This window comes from Babylonia areolata, chromosome 1 (assembly GCF_041734735.1).
Source record: "Babylonia areolata isolate BAREFJ2019XMU chromosome 1, ASM4173473v1, whole genome shotgun sequence".
NCBI lineage: Eukaryota > Metazoa > Mollusca > Gastropoda > Neogastropoda > Buccinidae > Babylonia > Babylonia areolata.
Window position 1 is genome coordinate 71,924,218 of NC_134876.1, and position 19,894 is coordinate 71,944,111.

Consider the following 19,894-nt stretch of genomic DNA (forward strand, 5'->3'; position numbering starts at 1 on the left):
TCCCATATAAACCATGCCTATTGTCTGGTTTTTGTGTTTCTTTTTTCATCCGTTCAAAAAAAAAAAAAAAAAAAACACCTTCCCCGTCAGACCCTCAAATGGGCCGTCCAGTTTCCCTCACGATAATTGCAGTTCTATGCCTCACACAAAGCAGAGAAGAAAAAAAAAAACCCATCTAGATCACTGCCAAACCACCCACCATTCTCCCCTCTGAAAACAACAAGTCATCGACCCCAGTGCCAGAGAACAAGCTGACCTAACGGGGGGGCCAACGGCCCAAACAGATCGTTAATCTCCCATTCCTCACAAACTTGCACGTGACAGAAGGCGTGCAATGCTGCATGCATGGTGGGGCTCGCTAAAGTGAGACCGAACTGAACGAAGCACACGTGTTCGTTGATGGACTGGAAACGGTGGATGTGTGTCGTTAAAAAGTGAGCACGTGCAAAACGGCGGGGCGTGGAATTTGTTAGTTGATGTGTTCTCCTTTGTGCTATCGTGTCGCGACTGTGTGCTCATGCTTCAACGGATCGTGAGAGAGAGAGAGAGAGAGAGAATGAGAGAGTCCAGTTCGGGGTTTTATTTGTTAATTTGTTGTTGTCGGTATTTTGGCCATTTCTTCTGGGCGGGCACATTATTAATTTTGTCCATCACACACACACACACACACACACACAATTTTGTTGTCGTTGTTATTTCTTCTAAAATCCTCTTTGTCTCCATTGATGTGCGTGCCTGTGAAGACGCGTACACTATGTGGCGGTGAGAGAGGGAGAGAGAGCGAGACTCTCTCTCTCTCTCTCTCGATCTATCTACCTCTCCTAATCAAAATGAACAAAATCGATCTCTGGGACTGATTCGTGAGTTTCATTGAAACCTGCTCTGTCTTTTTCCAGAACCCGTCTCTCCTCGTCGTCGGTAAAGTCATTGCAAATATCCTTTCGATAGCAACAAGACAGGTTTACAAGTTTAAAAAACAAAAATCCTACTTATTTAAAAACGAAAGAAAAAATTTTAACTTTGTCTATGAACATGCAAACGTGAACACACATACACACAGGCATACAGAGAGAGACAGAGACAGAGACAGAGACACAGAGAGAGAGAGAGATTCTGGTCGCTTTACACGAACGTATTTATCCTATCAATGATTTTTGTGTGTGTGTGATAGTTAATGGTAAGGGGCTTTAATTTTCATAAGAGATTTGAAAAATTAAAACATCCTGCTCGCAGCGCCAAGTTGTAACAAAGTACACTTGGAGGTAAAGGGCTGTGATTTATTGTTTGGATTTAATTTGGATGAAAGAATTGAAACATTAAAAGAAATATAATTTGGGTCTATTTTGTTGTGAATCTTTATCCTTAAAACAGGATTTTGATCCTTGAAAATATCCTTATGACAGGATAAAGATCCACAACAAAATAGACCCAAATTACATTTCTTTTAATGTTTCAATTCTTTTATCCAAATTAAATCCAAACAATAAATCACAGCCCTTTACCACAAAGTGTACTTTGTTACTTTAAAAAAAAAATTTTTAGACCAAGGACAACTGAATTTCATAGTCCCCGGATGCTTGCATGCAACAATTACCACCGAAAGGCCAAAAACTGCACGCGAATAGCAATTTCTGAAAGTAAAGTTCATGTGAAATAACATGAAATTTCCTGTTTGTAGTGGTGGTGAACACAAACTGACCTCCCGAGGCAAGCGACTGTCGGCCAACTTGTTCAGGTCAGTGACGTATGTTGAGGCACTCGACGTCAACCAGTACCAGAGTACACACACACACACACAAACACACACACAGAGTGACACACACACACACACTCTCTCTCTCTCTCTCAACAGAACACACGCCACCTCACCCATACACCACATACAGTCCCACCCTCACGCCCTCCCACCACCATCCCCTACACACACAAACCCCAACCTTGAGGAGAAGGAGATCCGCGGTCACCAGGAGAGGAAGTGACGAGGTGCAACTGATGCTGATGCTGGTGCTGATTATGCTGATGATGATGGTGCTGAAGATGCTGGGACACCGAGGCAGTGGCGATCTGCAGCAGGGCTCCCCCAGTTGAGCCCCCTGCGTGACTCATCGGCGGCAGCGGAGAGGAAGGCGACCCCCCGGAAGAACTGTGGGCCACGTGGAGCCGACCTCCGGGGCTGTGTTCCATCAGGGGGGGCGGGGAGGCCGAGCTGGCGCGCCGTGCGTGGACCTGGATGGAGCTGTGGGGCAGCTGTACGCCGGGGGACGTGGGGGCCAGGCGATGCGGGGGGGAGGCCGCGCGATGATGGGCAGTCTGTGGCTGGGAGGAGGACGGGCCCCCCGGGCTGTGGTGTGCATGCTGCTGGGAGGAGGAGCTGTGCGCCATCTGGATGGGCGAGGCCGAGCTGTACACGATCTGCAGCTGGGAGGCCGCGCTGTGGGCGATCTGGATGTGGGCTGGTCGAGCTCCCCCTCCTCCTCCTCGTCCTTGAACGAAGGAGTTGTCCAAACGCTGAGGAGGAGGAGGAGGCTGTCGTCGAGAGACCCCCCCTTCATTCTCCTCCTCCTCCTCCTCCTCTTGCTGCATCCTCCGCCGCGGCGGTGACATGTTCTCTTGCTGGATGACCCTGGGAAGTGAGGACATCGTGGCCACCATCTGCAGACGAGACACGCCCCCTTCGTGCGCTTTCGGGGGTGGTGGGGGTGGTGGTGGTGAGGAAGAGGAGGTGGAGGATGGTCCGGGAGTGGGTAGAAGGTCCTCTTCTTCCTCCTCCTCGTCTTCCTGCACTTCGTTGTTGCTCCTCCTCTTCCTCCTCCTAAGTCCTCCTCCTGAGTCCGTCTGCTCCATGTCCGGGTCGGGCTGTTCCACCTTTCTCCACACCACTGCACCTCGTAGGGAAAAAGACAAAAGAACATCGTTAGTTACTGGTCCCTTTTTGTGTCTTTATTGAATGATTCATGCTCTGCCCCGTCTACACTGGTATATCGATCCAAACCTGTTTGGAAGGAAAAGACAGAGCGTCTGCTTGCGTGCATGCGTTAACTAACCTGTGTATAAAATATGTCATGCTGGATCACTATGAGTTAACTTGTGTACAGGTGTTCTTCCTGGTTCTCTGTGCGTTGACCTGGTTATAAAATGTGTCATGCTGGATCATTATGCGTTAACATGTGTATAGAATGTGTCCTTGCTGGATCACTGTGCGTTGACACATGTAAAAAATGTGTCATGCTGGATCACTAAGTGTTAACCAGTGTATAGAATGAGTCCTTGTTGAATAACTGTGCATTAGCATGTGTTTAAAAAAAAAGTGTCATGCTGGATCACTGTGTTGTTCTGAACGGCGAGGTCAGGATTCTCACATATATATACACGATGCGCATTCGACAGAGTTAATAATAATTTTTTTTTAAATTAAATTCCCTCTCCTCCCTCTCCCCCTGAATCGAATTTTTTTGGTGTTTGTTTGTTAAGGGTATTCTACACCTTAAGAGGGTATAAAAACAACATAAAAACAACTAAAAACAGGTCACTCCTGCGTTTTGTGGGTTTGTATTCTTCCTCCACGGTTATTTTGAGCTGTTTTCTGCTCACAGGTGTGCGTGTTAGTCATTTTCGGGCGTGGCTGCGTGAGAATGGGCGACTGCCAACGCAATGAGCCTTACTTTACTTACAGAAATGCACCATACAAATTCCACAATCCACTCATTATCACTGTCATCACATTATCGCTCCTTCCCTTAAAATGAAATCGTTATCCTGTAACATTCACTCCACTTCCTGAAAGCCGAGATACAACGCGCTCAAAACTGGTTCGGTGACTGGCATTATATTTCATGCCTTCGGTCAAACTGTAAATCAATCCTGATATCTTTTCGCATCAAAGTTTAACATCCGGTTCACTCTCTTCAGTCAGAAAGAAAGAAAGAAAAGAAAAAAAACACGAAGTGATTCAGACAATGGCCTCTATTTTCTTCAGGTCTTCGCTGCTCTGCTTTCTGTCTTCAAGACTTTTAAACACACACACACACACACACACATATATATATATATATATATATATATAGAGAGAGAGAGAGAGAGAGAGAGAGAGAGAGAGAGAGACTCAGAGAGAGAGAGAGAGATTTACACATCCATAAGCCTTTGTGTCATAACTTCATAACTGGAGTCGTAATAATGAACCGGTTTCACTGTCACCGGACTGTGACGGCTTTTACATCTAAATAGGAACAGTCAGCTTCTCTACGGTCATTTTTGTTACTTCATTTTAAAATAGATGTTTTCAGTCGCACAAATGAACAGCAAATCAGAAAACCGTTGAATATGTTTTGACATCAAAAGTAAAGTGTATTATCACCAGGAAGGAACTGAATGTATTTTCTTACACACTTATCATTGCTATCATATGCCCTGCCTTATTTTTGTGGACATAATATCACCAACAACACACGTACCACAAAAAAGACGGTATTTGACAGTTATGCGTACAATTATATTTGCATAAAATGTTTCAGCAGCGAAATTGACGGCACCTGTGGAGTTCTCCGCTTTCAAGACGCTGTGTGTCTGGAATCCACCCAATCCCCCCTTCCTCCATCCCCACCCACCCCCCTAATTACCCTATCCCAAAAAATATTCCAGCAACAATTTTCCATCAGTTTAAAACCGGCTTTTCGTCTGTTCACGAAGAGTTCCTTCGTTTTATAAATACGAATAATTTCTTGTTTATTAGTAATTCCTTGGCTTTTTATGATGATCTTTGTGCTTCCCGACCGTTTACCGATTTCTCGCCAGTTGATAATTATTTTTTTCCTGTTAATGGCGATTTTCTGGCCTCTTTATCACTTGTCTCCTGTTAATCATGAAGTTATTGGATGTATACAAAGAATGTATTGGTTCTTTATGATGAATCCATCGGCTATCAATATGGAAATGTTCGGCATATCTGAGTTTTCACTGATTCGGGCGATATTTCATTATCCGTTCTGATGTTCGTTAATTATCCTTCTGTCTATAGCAAACTTCTGAAGTGCTGGCAGCTGATTAAAAAAACCAACAACAAATTTGTTTGAACAAAACAAAACAAAACAAAACAAAACAAAAAGTGGTGATTCAAACGAGAATTTCAGCTTGAAACAATCTAGTAAATTATTTGTTGCATACAGTTACTTGTTCTTGAATGAAATTCTTCGATTATCTTTGTACCTAGTGTGTCTGATACCCGCGCATGTGACTCTGTATGTGTGTGTGTGTGTGTGTGTGTGTGTGTGTGTGTGTGTGTGTGTGTGTGTGTGTGTGTTCAAGTTGTAAGTGTGTGAGTGCGTGCATTCCCATGTGCGAATGTGTGAGTGTGTGCGTGTGTGCGCGTGCATGTGCGTATTTGCGTGCGTGTGAGTGCGTGCGTGCGTGTGTGTGTGTGTGGGGGGGGATACTTTGACATAGCACGTATGCATATATGCGCGCGCGTGTTGAAATACGTTATGTTGTGGATTGATATGTTGGTTGACTTACTGACTGGTTACCTAGTTGGTTGGTTGACTGGACAGTTGCTTTAGCATATTCATATTCCGTTCACTTTTATGGAAATCCAACATTAATAAACATATATAATGAGGCGAAGAAAGAGGAAGTGGAGGCTAAACCATACTCCCCTCCCCCGGCCCTTTATTTGGTACATGATCAATGTTTGAAGCTCTTTTTTTTCTGTGCCTATCCGTCTGTCTGGGTCAGCCTGACTGCAAAACGTGGGTCCTCCCTGTCTGATCCCGAAGTGGTTGTGTGCGGTGTGCCCCACCCTACCCTCCCTTCCTCTCGATCCCTTCCCTCCATCCGCACCCCTCCCCTCCACTTCTCTAACCCCCCACCCCCACCCCCCGCAACTCCTCCCCTCCCCCCTCCTCCGGCCAACCTACGAAAACTCGATAAAAGGTTTCTCAAGACCGGGCCGCATTACGTTCCTGGGAGAGGCGCTCTGTCGAAAAAGAGGGTTCAAAAGTTGTTCAAGATTTTTTTCTTCTTCTTTTCTTCTACTTCTTCAACTTCTTCACATCTCCCCACCTTCTCTATTTATTGTGGTTGTGTTTCTTTTTCCTTCTTCTCTCCTCCTGCTGCCCCCCACCCCCATCCCCCCGCCCTCCACCGTACCCTCCCTCCTTTTCTCTTCTCCGCTTCTTCTTCATGCACAGCTTCATCTAAATGTGGGTCTTCTTCTCCTTCTTCTTTAAAAAAACAAATTAAAAAAAAAAACACCACCTTTTTTTCCCTTCTGGATTCCTTTTATCAATTTCTTTGACTCCATCTTTACGGCGACCACCACTTTTGTCACAAAAGTAAATATCGATACTATATGACTTCTTTTTCAACTTCACCACAGTTTTTCTTCGTCATCTTCGCGGTTAAATGTGTATCGATGGGCAGTTTCACTCCCCCACCCTGCCCCCTCACTGTTCTCAATATATATATATATATATATATATATATATATATATATATATATATATATATACACACACACACATACATACATACATATATTTATCTTGTCTGCCTGCCAGTCAATCTGATAACCATTTCTTGGCGGTTTATCACGAATTCCTTGGCTTTTTATGATGATCTTTGTGCTTCTCGACCGTTTACTGATTTCTCGTCAGTTGGTCTGAGTTTTCCGGAAACCTTTAGATCGGCAATGATGCGGCTTAGGCTATTGAACTTGAATAACCATTGAAAATCATCAACCATATTGAGCTTAAACCTGGATTCAAGATCACAGAGGTCAGTGACAGCTTTCGTATTTGCGCTCCATTTCTTCCAAAACAAGCATAACAAATTATATACAACAGCGACAGCAGCTGAGCAAAACCACCGGCATTGGTAAAGCCTAACTTACACATGTGCCACCAGGAGTTCGCAAAGGCAGTCCTTCTCAAGGGACCTTAATCGTGACCTTGAAATATGATTAAAGTCACACCAGGCCCATACTAACAAGGCTATGTAAATATCAGGACAGCGATTTTGTTTCGCTCACCCTGGACTACTTTTTTTGGACGCCAAGGGATTTTGAAAATCAATTACTATCAGAAATCGTTAATCTCTTCCCTGTTCAATGTGACCAAAAGGTCTAAGACACCGCTTTGTGTGTGTGTGTGTGTGTGTGTGTGTGTGTGTGTGTGTGTGTGTGTGTGTGTGTTGTTTTAATTAAGATCAATCTAAATTGCGCTCATTGCTTTTAAACTCGCTTAGCTGACCCGAAAAATGAACTTGAACATGCGGGTGAGGATCTCAGGCTTCTCCACTTCTAACAGCTACATAAGCTGGGCTCTTTGATCAAAGGTCGGGTCAATTTACGACAGGAAAGTATGTGGCAAGCATGAGCAACTGATCCGGCTTTGCCTGTGACGGAACACTTGACCTAAATTCGGCTACGCCGGTATGTATGTATGTATATATATACAACAATAACAACAAATAAACATAATCTAATTGTCAAAGTGTATGAAAATTTGATCGCCCGACTTATTTCGTGCTCAAACTCGCGCTAATGTATGTGTGCATTCGAGTGAATACATGCGTGTAAATGTATGTCTCGGTCCTCCTTGTCCGTCTGTCTCTTGATCAAAAGGTGCACTGGTAGTGAGTGCACATGCGAGAGAGAGAGAGAGACAGACACAGAGAGAGAGAGAATCAATGACTTGAGGTTTTCTGATTTTCCTTTTCCGGTCCATAGCCCAATACTCTGCGGTTCATTCAGTGTTTTTGCTTTGCTGGAAAAAAAAATGTCATAAAAACTGGACGGTACGTTCTCTGGTCTTAAGTAACTGCAATAATAATTAATCGTACGGAATACATGATCGTAAAGCAACTAATCACAGCGTTAACAATAAGCTCTCACAGCCTTAACAATACGCTTGCTCCGGTTTTCAGTATTTAATCACGTTGCCAATGGAATCGCAAAGCCTTTGTGCATCTTCAAGAACACAATCATGATGTGAAAATCACTCGTGTGGCTTATCGCTCTCTTTCTCTCTCCGTCATCTCCCTCTGAAAACAAAAAGTACATTAAAAAAAAAAATAATAAAAAAACCTATAAAAAAAATAAAATAAAAACTCTTCCATTTCCTAACTGCGCAGTGATGTGCAGAAACTGTTCACCTTCTCTCTGGGTTGCACGATGCAGAAGCCTGGAGGCTCTGGTGACAATGGCAGGCGGATTGAAACAGAGCGTGCTGAGGTTTGAGGAGTCTTGGGAGTGGGAGAGTTCAGCCGGGATGTGGGCGGTTTGGGGATACGTTGGGGTTTGCTGAGAACAGCTGAGGTTTTGACAGAGCTCTCTCTCTCTGTGAGAAAAGGTTGGTGTGTGTGTGTGTGTGTGTGTGTGTGAAAAGGAGCGCGGGGAGCACGGAAGGCTGCGCAGACGGTGCTGGGAGTAGTGCCGAGGTTTTGGAAGGACATCCCGACCGGATGCGACTTGGGGAGCACAGCCAGTCGAGGTTTTTTGGGGGGTACAACCGAACTTTTTTGAGGATATGACATAAGTTTTGAGGGTTGGGCAGAGGTTTTGAGGGTACAGCAGGGGGTTTGGGGATGCAGCAGGTTTGGTGGGTACATTGGAGATATGGGAGGTAGGGGGTAAAGTATGTTTTGGAGACCTGTACAACGGAGGTTTGGTAAAAACAGACCAAGTTTTAAAGTTCACTTACCTTAATCATGACCTTGAAAGTTCAGTAGCTTCGGGGAGTACATTGGACAGAGGTTTTGGGGGGACAACAGATATTTTGTGAGTTCTGGAGGGCTTGAGAGTTCAGCGGATGTTTTACGGGTACAGCAAAAGTTTTGCGGGGTTTTGGTGGAAAGAAGTCGATGCTTTAGGAGAGTACGGTCCAGACTCTGGCAGTAAAGCCGAAATTTGGTGAGTACAAGAGTTTGGAGAGTTCATGGCAACTAAACTAGTGGTCACTGCGCTCGGGAAGAAAAGTTCCTATTGATCAAGGAGTGAATTATAAAATAAATATCATATCAGCTCAGCGACTGCAGATGGTCTGAACCCATTTGGTTGCACAAAGCTGACATTCTCTGCATTTGTGTGGGAGGAGGAGGTGTGGGGGTGTGGATGGGGCGTAACTATATGTGTGTGTGTTTGATTGCACTCGCGCAAAATCTTAAAACCCAACTTAAATGGCCTTACATAAGGACAAATACTGTGTACCCAGTTTTCAAGCACTTTATCAGGAAAGAAATCTTGAGAAATGAAAAAAAAACAAAAAAACCACCACGTATATTATCCAATAATACAGTGATAATCATACTAACAATTGTATTAACAACCATAACAACAGAGGAAGAAAAAAATGGAGATACTAAACACACACACACACACACACACACACACACGTCTTCGCCATTGACGTCACGTTTGGCGAGACGGCTCTAACATGGCGTGAAAATTGGTCTCTGAACCGACGGACAATGACATGGTGTTGGAAATCAGTCCTGTGAGTTTCTGTCTGGCACCATCACAGAACAGCCACTGTCTTAAATGCTCTCTCCCTCTCTCTCTCACACACACACACATAATAAACACTCTACATAGCAAATCGAGTTAGTGACGATAAAAAGACTGATTATCAGCTCTGGGTATCTATGATGTCCAAGTTACGCACTCTATCTTCAGTTCAAGTCATCATTCAGGTGACAACACACGACAACAAAAAAGTGTCCCAGGTGTGTACGACAAAGGAAGGACACAATCTAATTCATGCTGCCTAATGCACAGCCGACGGTGGGGGCGTATCTGGCCGAAGTAGCATTTTTAAAAAGCCTTCCTTTTTTTTCATTTTTTAAACCAAGACCGAAAACATACACAGAACGTTTCCAGGAGGCAGTTGCATTGCTCAGACGGAATAGCCCAGTATGGTCGTAACCCGCTACTAACTATGTGAAGAATGGAACTGATCATAGACATAGTTCGGTCAACGTAGGCATTCAGTCACGTGTAACTGTCAAAAAGTTAGAACCAAGCAAGGCAATTGGCTCCAGATCCTTAAACAAACCGCAAATGTCGCTGAACTTCTCAAGACCTGAAACACGAAGGCCTTGCTGGGAGAATCAGGCATGTTGCACTTAATTTGCAACTAACAAAAGATAACAAAGACAGAAAACATACAAGCAAAAAAACTGGCTTAGACGCACGCGATAAATAGCACGACCGTGTTGTAAAATAACCAAGAAAATGGGCAATTAGTGCCTGTCCCAGTGTTTACACCCCATTACCTACGCGTCATGGAAAAGCAGTCTAGCAAGCTGGATCTTTGGGTTGCAAAGGAAGACTTTGTAGAGGTGAATAGAATGGCAGGCAAAAGGGGGGAGGCGGTTTTCAAAGATAGGAAACGAACAAAGGATAAAGAAAGAAATTGTAAGAAAAAAAAGAGTACGACGGAAATTTCCATCACAGAAAAGTTCAAAAGCCAGGAGACTGCTTACAAATTATCTTATAGGGGGAGAAAGGAAGGGACTTGCCCAACGCTGTCATGCTACTAGAGCTGATGGCACAATATGACAGTGGGGGCAGTGATGATAGTCATACCCGTGTAATATCATTAATCAAGTGCGTTCACTTCGTCCAGCAAAGCGCCTGCGATTCAACCTCCCATACTTTCCGGTTTCTGTTTATTCTGATCTCTTCCTTCATTGTTTTCTTAAACAGGGGTACAGAATATCTTCAACTCAAGCTCGCAACTTTGGGAAACACATATCCCTGATCATTTGACAGATATTCGTACCAACAGTGAATCGACTGGACACCTTCAGGGATGCCAATGTGGAACCACCTGGTATTTCGAAACAGCAAACCAGGAACAAGAAAAGGAATGAACAATCTGCTGGCCGGGCGATTCCAGCTCGCAAGTTTAGGAATGTCCATGGAGGGCCAACTGGTAAGTCCAGTTCCACACTCTATGGATGCCCATGGAAGCACAGGATCAAAAGGAAATTTGAATTCGCAGCTCCAGAAATGGCGAAGCAGGACCGCCATGTGGGCCCAATTTGGAATTAATGTTCTAGTTAACGCTCTACCATCAACAAAGGGCACATTCTTTGCTACCACTCAACTGTTCAGTGTTAAAAATCTGTGGACTAACACTCTCGGTAAAGACGCCTTCCACCACCACCACCCCAACCAACCTACCACTCCCACCACCTCACATACAGTCTGGCTTTGTTTTTCTGCTGACCTTGGGGCAGTGAAAACAAAAATCCAAACGTGTAGCGGCACCCCCCTCCCCCTAATATTACCAAACTTCCCCTCTACACGTACTCTCATCCCTTCAGTGAATAGAACCCCCATTCTCATCCTTACATGGACCCTACCCCCACCCCCCACTCCTATCCCTTCGTCCTCCACATAACACTGCATTGTCCAATCACGGGCTCACTTTGACAGGCCTGGAAGAGATGTGTGCGTGCCAGCTGACTATAACCAGGTGTTCGGGAGGCAGGGAGTGGAGGGATGGAGGTTCAGTGTGCGCACCGTCCTTCCTGCCCATAAAATGCCCATGGACATGAAGGCGTCCACTTGTGGAAACCCAGTCCACCCACATCGGTCACCACCACCATCATCCCCGCCCCCACCCCCATCCCACTGAAAGTAGCATGAAAATGTTACAGAGAAAAAGGGTGAAAGAAAGGGGGGGGGGGGGGGGCAAAAAAAAGAAGGAGGGGCCGTTGGGAGGGGAAGGGGGTGGGGAGTAAAACATATACGGTCAGAATATAATGTCACCGACAAGATCAAAATAATTATGACTGACTGGCAACTGGCGCCCCTTGATGAAGTCCATGTTTCATGATGTTGTTGGATTTGGGGGGTGTATTTTTTTGTTTGTTTGTTTGTTTGTCGTAAAATTAAACAATAGCATTAACCATGAATTTAAAAAAATGGATCTGCATCTGGAGTGAGACAAGGGTGTGTTCTATCACCGTTACTTTTCATCATATACATGGATAAAATCACAAAAGAAGCAAACCCCAACCCAGAAGATCTGAATGAGATGCTGTTCGCAGATGACCAAAGCCTGGCACATGAGAAAGAAGAACAACTTCAAGAGCACACAGACAGACTGAACACACAGTGTGAGGAGCTCAACATGAAGATCAGCATCAGCAAAACCGAGACGATGAAGGTCAGCAGAACACCTGGCAACCTAAACATCAACGTCAACGGAATTCCGCTGAAACAAGTCAGCGAGTTCAAGTATCTCGGCAGTATTTTCTCGGAAGATGGACGTCTCAACAGAGAGATTGAGACGAGAGTACAGAAGGCTAACAGCGTCAGCTACCAGCTTGCCCCACTCCTCAAACATCCCAACATCCCCATTCAGACCAAAGCCAAACTCATTACCTCCATCTTCATCCCCACCTTGACCTACCAGTACCAGACATGGACCCTGACAAAAAGTCTGGAACGCAAAATAACCACTTGCGAGATGCGATGTCTGAGGAGAGCCGTCAACAAGACCAGACGGGACATGATCAGAAACACCAGGATCAGAGAAATGGTGGGAACAACACCTGTCCTCCACCATATCCAAAGGCAAACGATCAGATGGTTTGGACATCTAACACGTATGGCACCTCACCAGATGGCCAGTAAAGCGTACAACAAAAGGATATCAGGATACAAGGCAAGAGGAAGACCAAGGAAGACCTGGATTGACGGTGTGAAAGAAACCCTGAAGACCTACAACATTCCACCCAACGAGGCCTTTCAGCTTGCCAGGGCCCGTCAGCTCTTTCTCCCCTCGACGCCCTAGATGGTACAAGAGGACGGATAAAGTAAAGTAAAGTAAGGATCTGCAAATCAATACTGTTATTTCTGATGTATTCAAAAGAAAATGACACAGGCGCACGTTTGAGCTCTCTCTCTCTCTCAAGAACCAAGGCCTGTACAATTAAACTATTTGTGTCCTTGTATGTGTGTCTCTCTCTCTCAACGCAGAGTTGGTGTGGTCATTACAGAGCTCTGCAAAACTGTTATTCTGACACAAAATCTGTAGCAAGACATACTGTTCCAACTCAGTGACGTATTACTTCATTTATGATGTCATAACTCTGGAAACAATTGCAACTTCTGGTGCCCGATGACCGTTGGCGACCAACTGTGGCCCTTATATTTCTTAACATACAGCTGCAGTTATATTTTTTATCCCGGGCAAGTTTCTTCATAATTATATACAAGCAGTTAATGCTGTGGCCTTCAAACATACACTGTAATTTATCAACAAATGAATGGATAAACCCAAAGGAAAATCACATCTGAGGTGGGTTTTTTCTAATACTTTCGCGCCACATCCAAACCTCGAGATCACTGGAAACTATGGATCCTAAAATATACTGTAATTTAAATACATGCAAACCTGGAGATCACTGGAAACTATGGATCCTAAAATATACTGTAATTTAAGTAATTTAAAAACCCACCCTCTCCCATGACCCTCCCTAACTCCTACCATATATCGATGGATCTTTCAAACTGTGCAGACCGTTAATTCTAACAAACAGCACATCTTGATCTAGGTAAAGTCGTTTGATTTTTTTTCTTTCTCTTATTTGAAAAAAAAAGAAGATAATACTTGACTGGAAAGGGGTGCAAGCATCTGGGATTGTACTCACACACACACACAGACCCACACACGCATGCACGCCCGGCACACACACAGAATATATCAGTCATTTCATATAAAAACAATACAAGGAAAGGCAAGAAAATAAGGTGAATCAAGATCATGAAACTATATATAAATTAACTTTTAAATTCCATTTTTGACTCATTCAATGTGAACAAATGCGTGCATGTGTGTGTGAGTGACAGAGAGAGAATGTGTGTATATGTGTGCGTGCACGCGTACATCTATATGTGTGTATGTCTGTGTGTGTGTTTCATAGTAAACTGAAATACTGACATATCTCCAGAAATGTCAGTGCCAGAGAAAAACAATTTAATTTAGTAAATTTAGCAATAATTATGATAGATCCAAATATTGCTGAAAACGTTCCGGTCATCTCACAAATCAAGTGAACGTCATAGAGCATGATCCTAAACGCCAGATAAATCCGTCTTCCTTTTTCTCAAACACATACGCATACGCACGCGCGCGCGCGTACACACACACACACACACATTCTCTCACACACACACACTGGCACACACACTGCACACACTGGCGCGCGCGCACACACACACACAACACACACACACACACGAGGCCTACTAATGATTAGAAAATAGAATGTTCCCCAATACGTCAGTTGTCAAAATTTCGTGCTTTGCCACTGTGAATTCGTCATTATTTTGATCAAGACATAAAAGATATGCATGTCTTCAAAGTTTTAATGAGAGATGTGACATGTTTTGAAAACACGTGATTTCGTGTACTCATTTCGGCGAAGCTTTTTACAGCACATTCCAATACCATCCGAACAGAACGAATCTTCAACATTTTACGTTCGAGTAAAGTAAGAGGATGTCTAACATGTAATCAACAGGATCTGCACGATATTTTGTCCTTTTTTTATCGATGCAGAATGCAAGGCGAAATGTGTTTTAGTCTGAAAGCACATTTGCCCTGCCAACGCAACAAAATCTGGATCGAACTGTAACAACACTGGCAGAAACGCGAAGCCGCGCGCATTCATTGGTCAATAAGTGTCACATTGACCTCATGAACTGAGTCTGTGAGGGCACTCGTTGTCACACCCGATGATCCCTCTTCCTCGTTTCAAGCAACGCACGATCGTTCTATCCAATATTGGTTTGTCATCAGCACACTTACATCAATCGTATAAACCGCATGAGAAGTTCAGAAATACAACCGAACAAAGAGAAGAACCTCTCAAAGTTGGCCAAATTTTGTGCTGACATTCCAACGGGAGGCCATGCTCGCACACGGAGCCGTGTATCAGCATGAATAATGAAAGAAAAAATGACACACACACAGAACAACACCAAACAGTAAACTCCACGTACTTTTGCAGCTCCGTTTCCGCCAACACGCTGTCAATTTACTGCTGCACACGCGCTGCAGACGCCGATCTAACAAGCCATTTGTCGTGACACACTCCACCTTGACTCACCACAACTGACCCAGTTTTACACGTGACCCGTATTTTCCAGACATTCCTCCTTTCTCACACAACAGTCCAACAGCACATCGGGCAGAAAGCTTCCCTGGTGATATATAGTTGTCTGCTTGATAATCAGAAAGTGAAAGCCCTACATTTCACTGTGATCAATGATTTCTTTTCCAATATGGAGAGGAAGATTTCACATAATAAATGTATACTACCAGTGACCCAATTGTCGAATAAGCGAAATGTGCGCGGCGTGTCAAACTGGGTAATGAGTTAAAATGGCGAAGACGGTTAACAACACGTTTCGTTTTGAGTTAACACAAGTCAAAGTGGCAACCATAAACCAACACAGTCAGACATCACGAACACAACACCGTCAGACGACAGTACTTACGCCGCGGGACAGGGACTTCTGCTTCTCCCGCAGGTGACCGACTTTCTTCCATCTCCGTATGACCCACTTCGGCTCCGGACCCGTGGCTAAGTATTTCCCAGCATTCGCTTAGCAAAATGGCAGGATAGCCTCGTAGGATGTCGGCCCCCGCAAATTGGCTTCAACCTCACACTTTTAACGTCTGCAAGCTCTCCGCACTTACCGCTTGGCTTCCATCGGTTTATATTTTTATCCTTGGGAAGATGGCTATGCAGACACTGACACGCTGATACAATGACACACAAACACTGCACAGGGTCGAAAATGCGAAAACACAGGCGCATGAAAAAAGATCGTCAAGATAGCTGCATCAAAGCTGCTGCACGCAGTCGCTGTTGGTTCGCACACTTTGTTGAGTGTGTATGTGTGTGTGTGTGCACGCAATGTGCGCGCGCGTGTGTGTGTGTCTGTGCGTTCTACTCCTTTCATCTATGTCTTCAGTAATGTTACTGTTTGTGACTCTTGGATTGACTTAATACGAATGTAGGTGGAAAGCCTCAGTTTTGTTGTTGTTTTTTCCCCATAAAGAACAGTAATAATATAAGGGTTGAGTGTGGAGAGAAAACTCAGCTGGGAATATTGAAACTGACAAAAGGCATATTCTCGCACTGCTAAGGTTTACCTGCGCTTTTTTTTTTCCCGGTTTTCGTTCAGCAGAATAAGAAATGTCACGATGATAATTTCTTGCTTCAAATAGTTGGGGTTTTGTGGGGTTTTTCCTTTGGTCAGTGCATCTGTTATTGATAACTTGCATGGGGAAGTTGGGGGCCGGGAGGGGGGGGAGGGGGGCGGGAGGGGAGGGTTGACATTTACTTGAAACATCGTGGTGGGAAAAAAAGCAACTAGACTGAGTACTGAGGTATACTGCCAATGACTGATTTTTACACAAGCGTATGCAAAACGAAGACTTTTCATACAGCTTACACTTTATCGCACAAGAGGCAGGTGTTATTTCTAGTTCCCCGACGTACACTCGATCCCTTGCCCACATTAAAATTTTTGTTTTTCTGCGCTGTTTTAGGTATCACTGAGCGTGTCAGTGTGTGACTGAGTGTGTGTGTGTGTGTGTGTTTGCACGGCAGCCTGTGGTCAGAGCCACTGGGTGCGTGTGCCATGTGTGTTCTGAGGTGACCGGTTTCAACACAATGTTTCTCAAACTGAAACACTCACTGACGAACTAGGGCGGAGTAAAAAAAACCTCCGGGTCGACATTTGTATTGTCTCGAGTCGTCTTCTTCAGTACCGGCTACCTGTGATGCGCAGCGTATATGAGCGTTAAAAATAGAGTTAAAATGGTTAGATGATTATATTTCTTTAAACTAAGGTTTTACTCGTCATTTGACCTTACTTTTAAAACATAGTTGTTAAAAGAGGTATTTTTGTTTGTTTTTTGTTGTTTGTTTATTTTGTTTTGTTGTTGTTGTTCTTTATTTATTTCTCCAGGACCACCGGTTACAAACTGGACGTCACATTGACCGACACTACTGTTGAGGACACGCGACAAAACTCAGATGTACAGGAGAGAGAGAGAGAGAGAGAGAGAGAGAGAGAGAGAGAATGTGTACAAACAGTAATATACATATCCACACTCCAACGATACCCGAAATGCCGGTGTGTGTTTTTTATGTCGAAATGTGTTGTCAGTTGTTGTTTATAGTTCTCATAATTTTGTTATGAACAGCTTTTCTAAAGGTACATTTTTACATTTTTACACCGGCACTAAAATGAACAAAAAACAGATTTGTTGAATTAAAATTTTTTCAGGCCTCTCTAGTCGGGAGGAGAACGAATGCCGTCTGTTTTTATTTCCGGCAGTAGCTTTCAGCCTTTCGTATTCAGTCCCCAAGCACCAGTCCTCAAAACAAAAACAAACACACAAATAAACAAACAAAAAAGTCAGACCGGGTTTCTCAGATCAGTGAAGGTTTTGTTGTAGTTGTTGTTGTTGTTTTATGTTGTTTTTTTGGTTTTTGGTTTTTTTAGATTCAAAAATCTGTGGTGTTTTGTGATGCATGCAAGTGATTATGTACATTCAAGAGTGTGTTGTTTGGGTGGGTTTTTTTGGTTTTTTTGTTGTTGTTTTTTTTTTGGTCTGCAGCGGCCTAGGGTTATGGTCAATTTATAGTACTTAGCTTGTGACAAGGGCGCCGGTTCGTCAGTGGCCGTGGCAAAGCCGAGCACTGAGAAAAATAATTCACAGTGATTTAGTGGCATTCCCGGAATTTGCTATTGTCACGAACAGGACATCGTGATAAAATTCTGAGCACGAGATTAATGGAAACGTTATATTCAGCACTGAGTTAACAAGCTAGTGTCAGTGATGCTACCATACTACATGATGGGGGAGGCCGGGAGATGGAGGGACTTTTAGCCGGTCTTCAAAAGTAGTTTGGTTGGTGTTGATGAAGATGCGGGTATTGGTGACTTATTTTTTTATTCACTCAGTTTTCTTGTACTTAGGTTGTTTAATTGTTGTCACGTTTTGCCCCCCTCATCCCCCAACTCCCCCCTCCCACTTCTTTTTTTTTTAATGATCAGATCATAGTCAGTTCAGTGTCCCAGCTCTACGGTGGATGCGGGTCAGCGTCACGCCAGGCCTCCCGGATTATATAAGTAGTTTCTATTTTCCCTCCCTGGCAGAAGAAGAAGATAATCATCTACAATGTAGTATAGTAACATCAAGCACATGACAATCAAATGTTTCTGTGTATGTCCGAAACGTCAATGCATGCATTTTCTCGGTTGTAGATCACGTGCTGAAAGACCGTTCGGACGGTGAGCAGGAACAGTAACGCCTGACATGCAAATATATTTCAGTTCACACGCGGTTTTTTCCCTTATCTAACATTTCTCGTTTTGTGTGTGTGTGTGTGTGTGCGTGTGTGTGTGTGTGTGCGCGCGCGCGCGCGCTCGCGTGCATGTGTATCTGAGTGAGCATGCATGCAAGCTTTCGAGTGAGGGAACACGTGTGAGTGAAGTGTGCGCGCGCCGCCGATGTCCAAGTGTGTGCGTGTGTCTGAAAGAGAAACACATATATCTCCTTTAAGCAGACAGAAACTGAAACAGGAGAGAGAGAGAGAGAGAGAGAGAGAGAGAGAGAGAGAGAGAGAGAGAGAGAGAGAGAGAGAGAGAGAGAGAAATGAAAGTTGAAATGAAATGAAATTTTCCCATGAAAATAAAGGCCGGCTAAACAACAACAGTGTTTGTTTGTTAGTTGTTGTTTTTTTCTTAGCCCTTTGATATTAATCAGTTTTTTTTAAAGATTTAAAAACACGATTCCATGGAACAAGAAAACACGGAGAGACGGCAAGACAAGACAAATTCTTTATTATCGAGGATAACAGATAAGCACTGGCGCGCTTTTTTCATCCAGTCCCCGCCCTGAAACAGGGTCCACACTACACAATACTACACTATATATGTCATTGTATGCACTGCTACACAGTGCTACTTAAAGTCATAGAATGCGAATACTATATTACATAAACTCGGGCATAAGCATGGTAAAAATCACACACACACAGAGAGAGAGAGAGAGAGAGAGAGAGAGAGGCACAAGCATGGTATTGATAATCGACATATAACAAAAACAAACAAACAAAAACCCAGAACACACACACACACACTCTCTCTCTCTCTCTCAGAGAGTATCAAATGTATACATTCTAGTCACATTAAAGAAAATAATGTGACAATAAAGAAAATAATGTGACATCACAACATGATGACATAGACAAACAAATAAAACATGAAAGGAAGCTGAGTGAAATGAGAGGTTGGGATGGGAGACAGGAAGAGGCAGTGGAGAGAGAAACAGAAAGACAGAAACACACTGAGAGGGAGGAAGACAGAGACAGACAGATGGAGAAGAGGGCAAAAGATGAGCACTGGTGCGCTTTCCCCCCCCCCGTTTTTTGCCCCCGCCCTGAATAGGGCCTACACTACACAATACCAGCTGAATAATAATGGCATAAGCATGTTTGTAATACTATATAGTGATAAGAAACACACACGTCAAAACTGTGATAAAGTGCAGGTAACTAGCAGACTGAGATACGCATAGCAGTAAATGGAGAAAACCTCAGTACAGCAAAGAAAGCGTGTGAGCTAGAGAGAGAGAGACAGACTGATTGAAAGGTAGTAAGGGAGGGGAGGGGGATGCAGACAGAAACTCAGTTAGGAATGAATGGAAGGTTTTTTCCCCTGGTAAGAGATTTTTCACATCAGTAATGCACACACGTACCCACACACACATATATATTCCGCCCTCATAAATATAAGACATCGTAAACACAAAAAGTAAATAACCGGTAATACATGAATATACCATACTGACAGAAGAGTTTC

The 19,894-nt window shown here is 43.8% G+C and overlaps 1 protein-coding gene across 1 annotated transcript in view; it reads right to left on the minus strand.

The window, feature by feature from the left end:
* The window catches only part of LOC143286974 (uncharacterized), a 92,471-nt gene extending 76,792 nt beyond the window's left edge, over positions 1 to 15,679 (minus strand). The window contains exons 1-2 of the mRNA XM_076594966.1: positions 15,509 to 15,679; positions 1,938 to 2,879 (exon numbers count right to left, since the gene is read on the minus strand). Coding sequence (XP_076451081.1) covers positions 1,938 to 2,879; positions 15,509 to 15,560 — 994 coding nt within the window. The 5' untranslated portion in view covers positions 15,561 to 15,679. The remainder of the gene's footprint in view (positions 1 to 1,937; positions 2,880 to 15,508) is intronic.
* Positions 15,680 to 19,894: the final 4,215 nt, after the last annotated feature.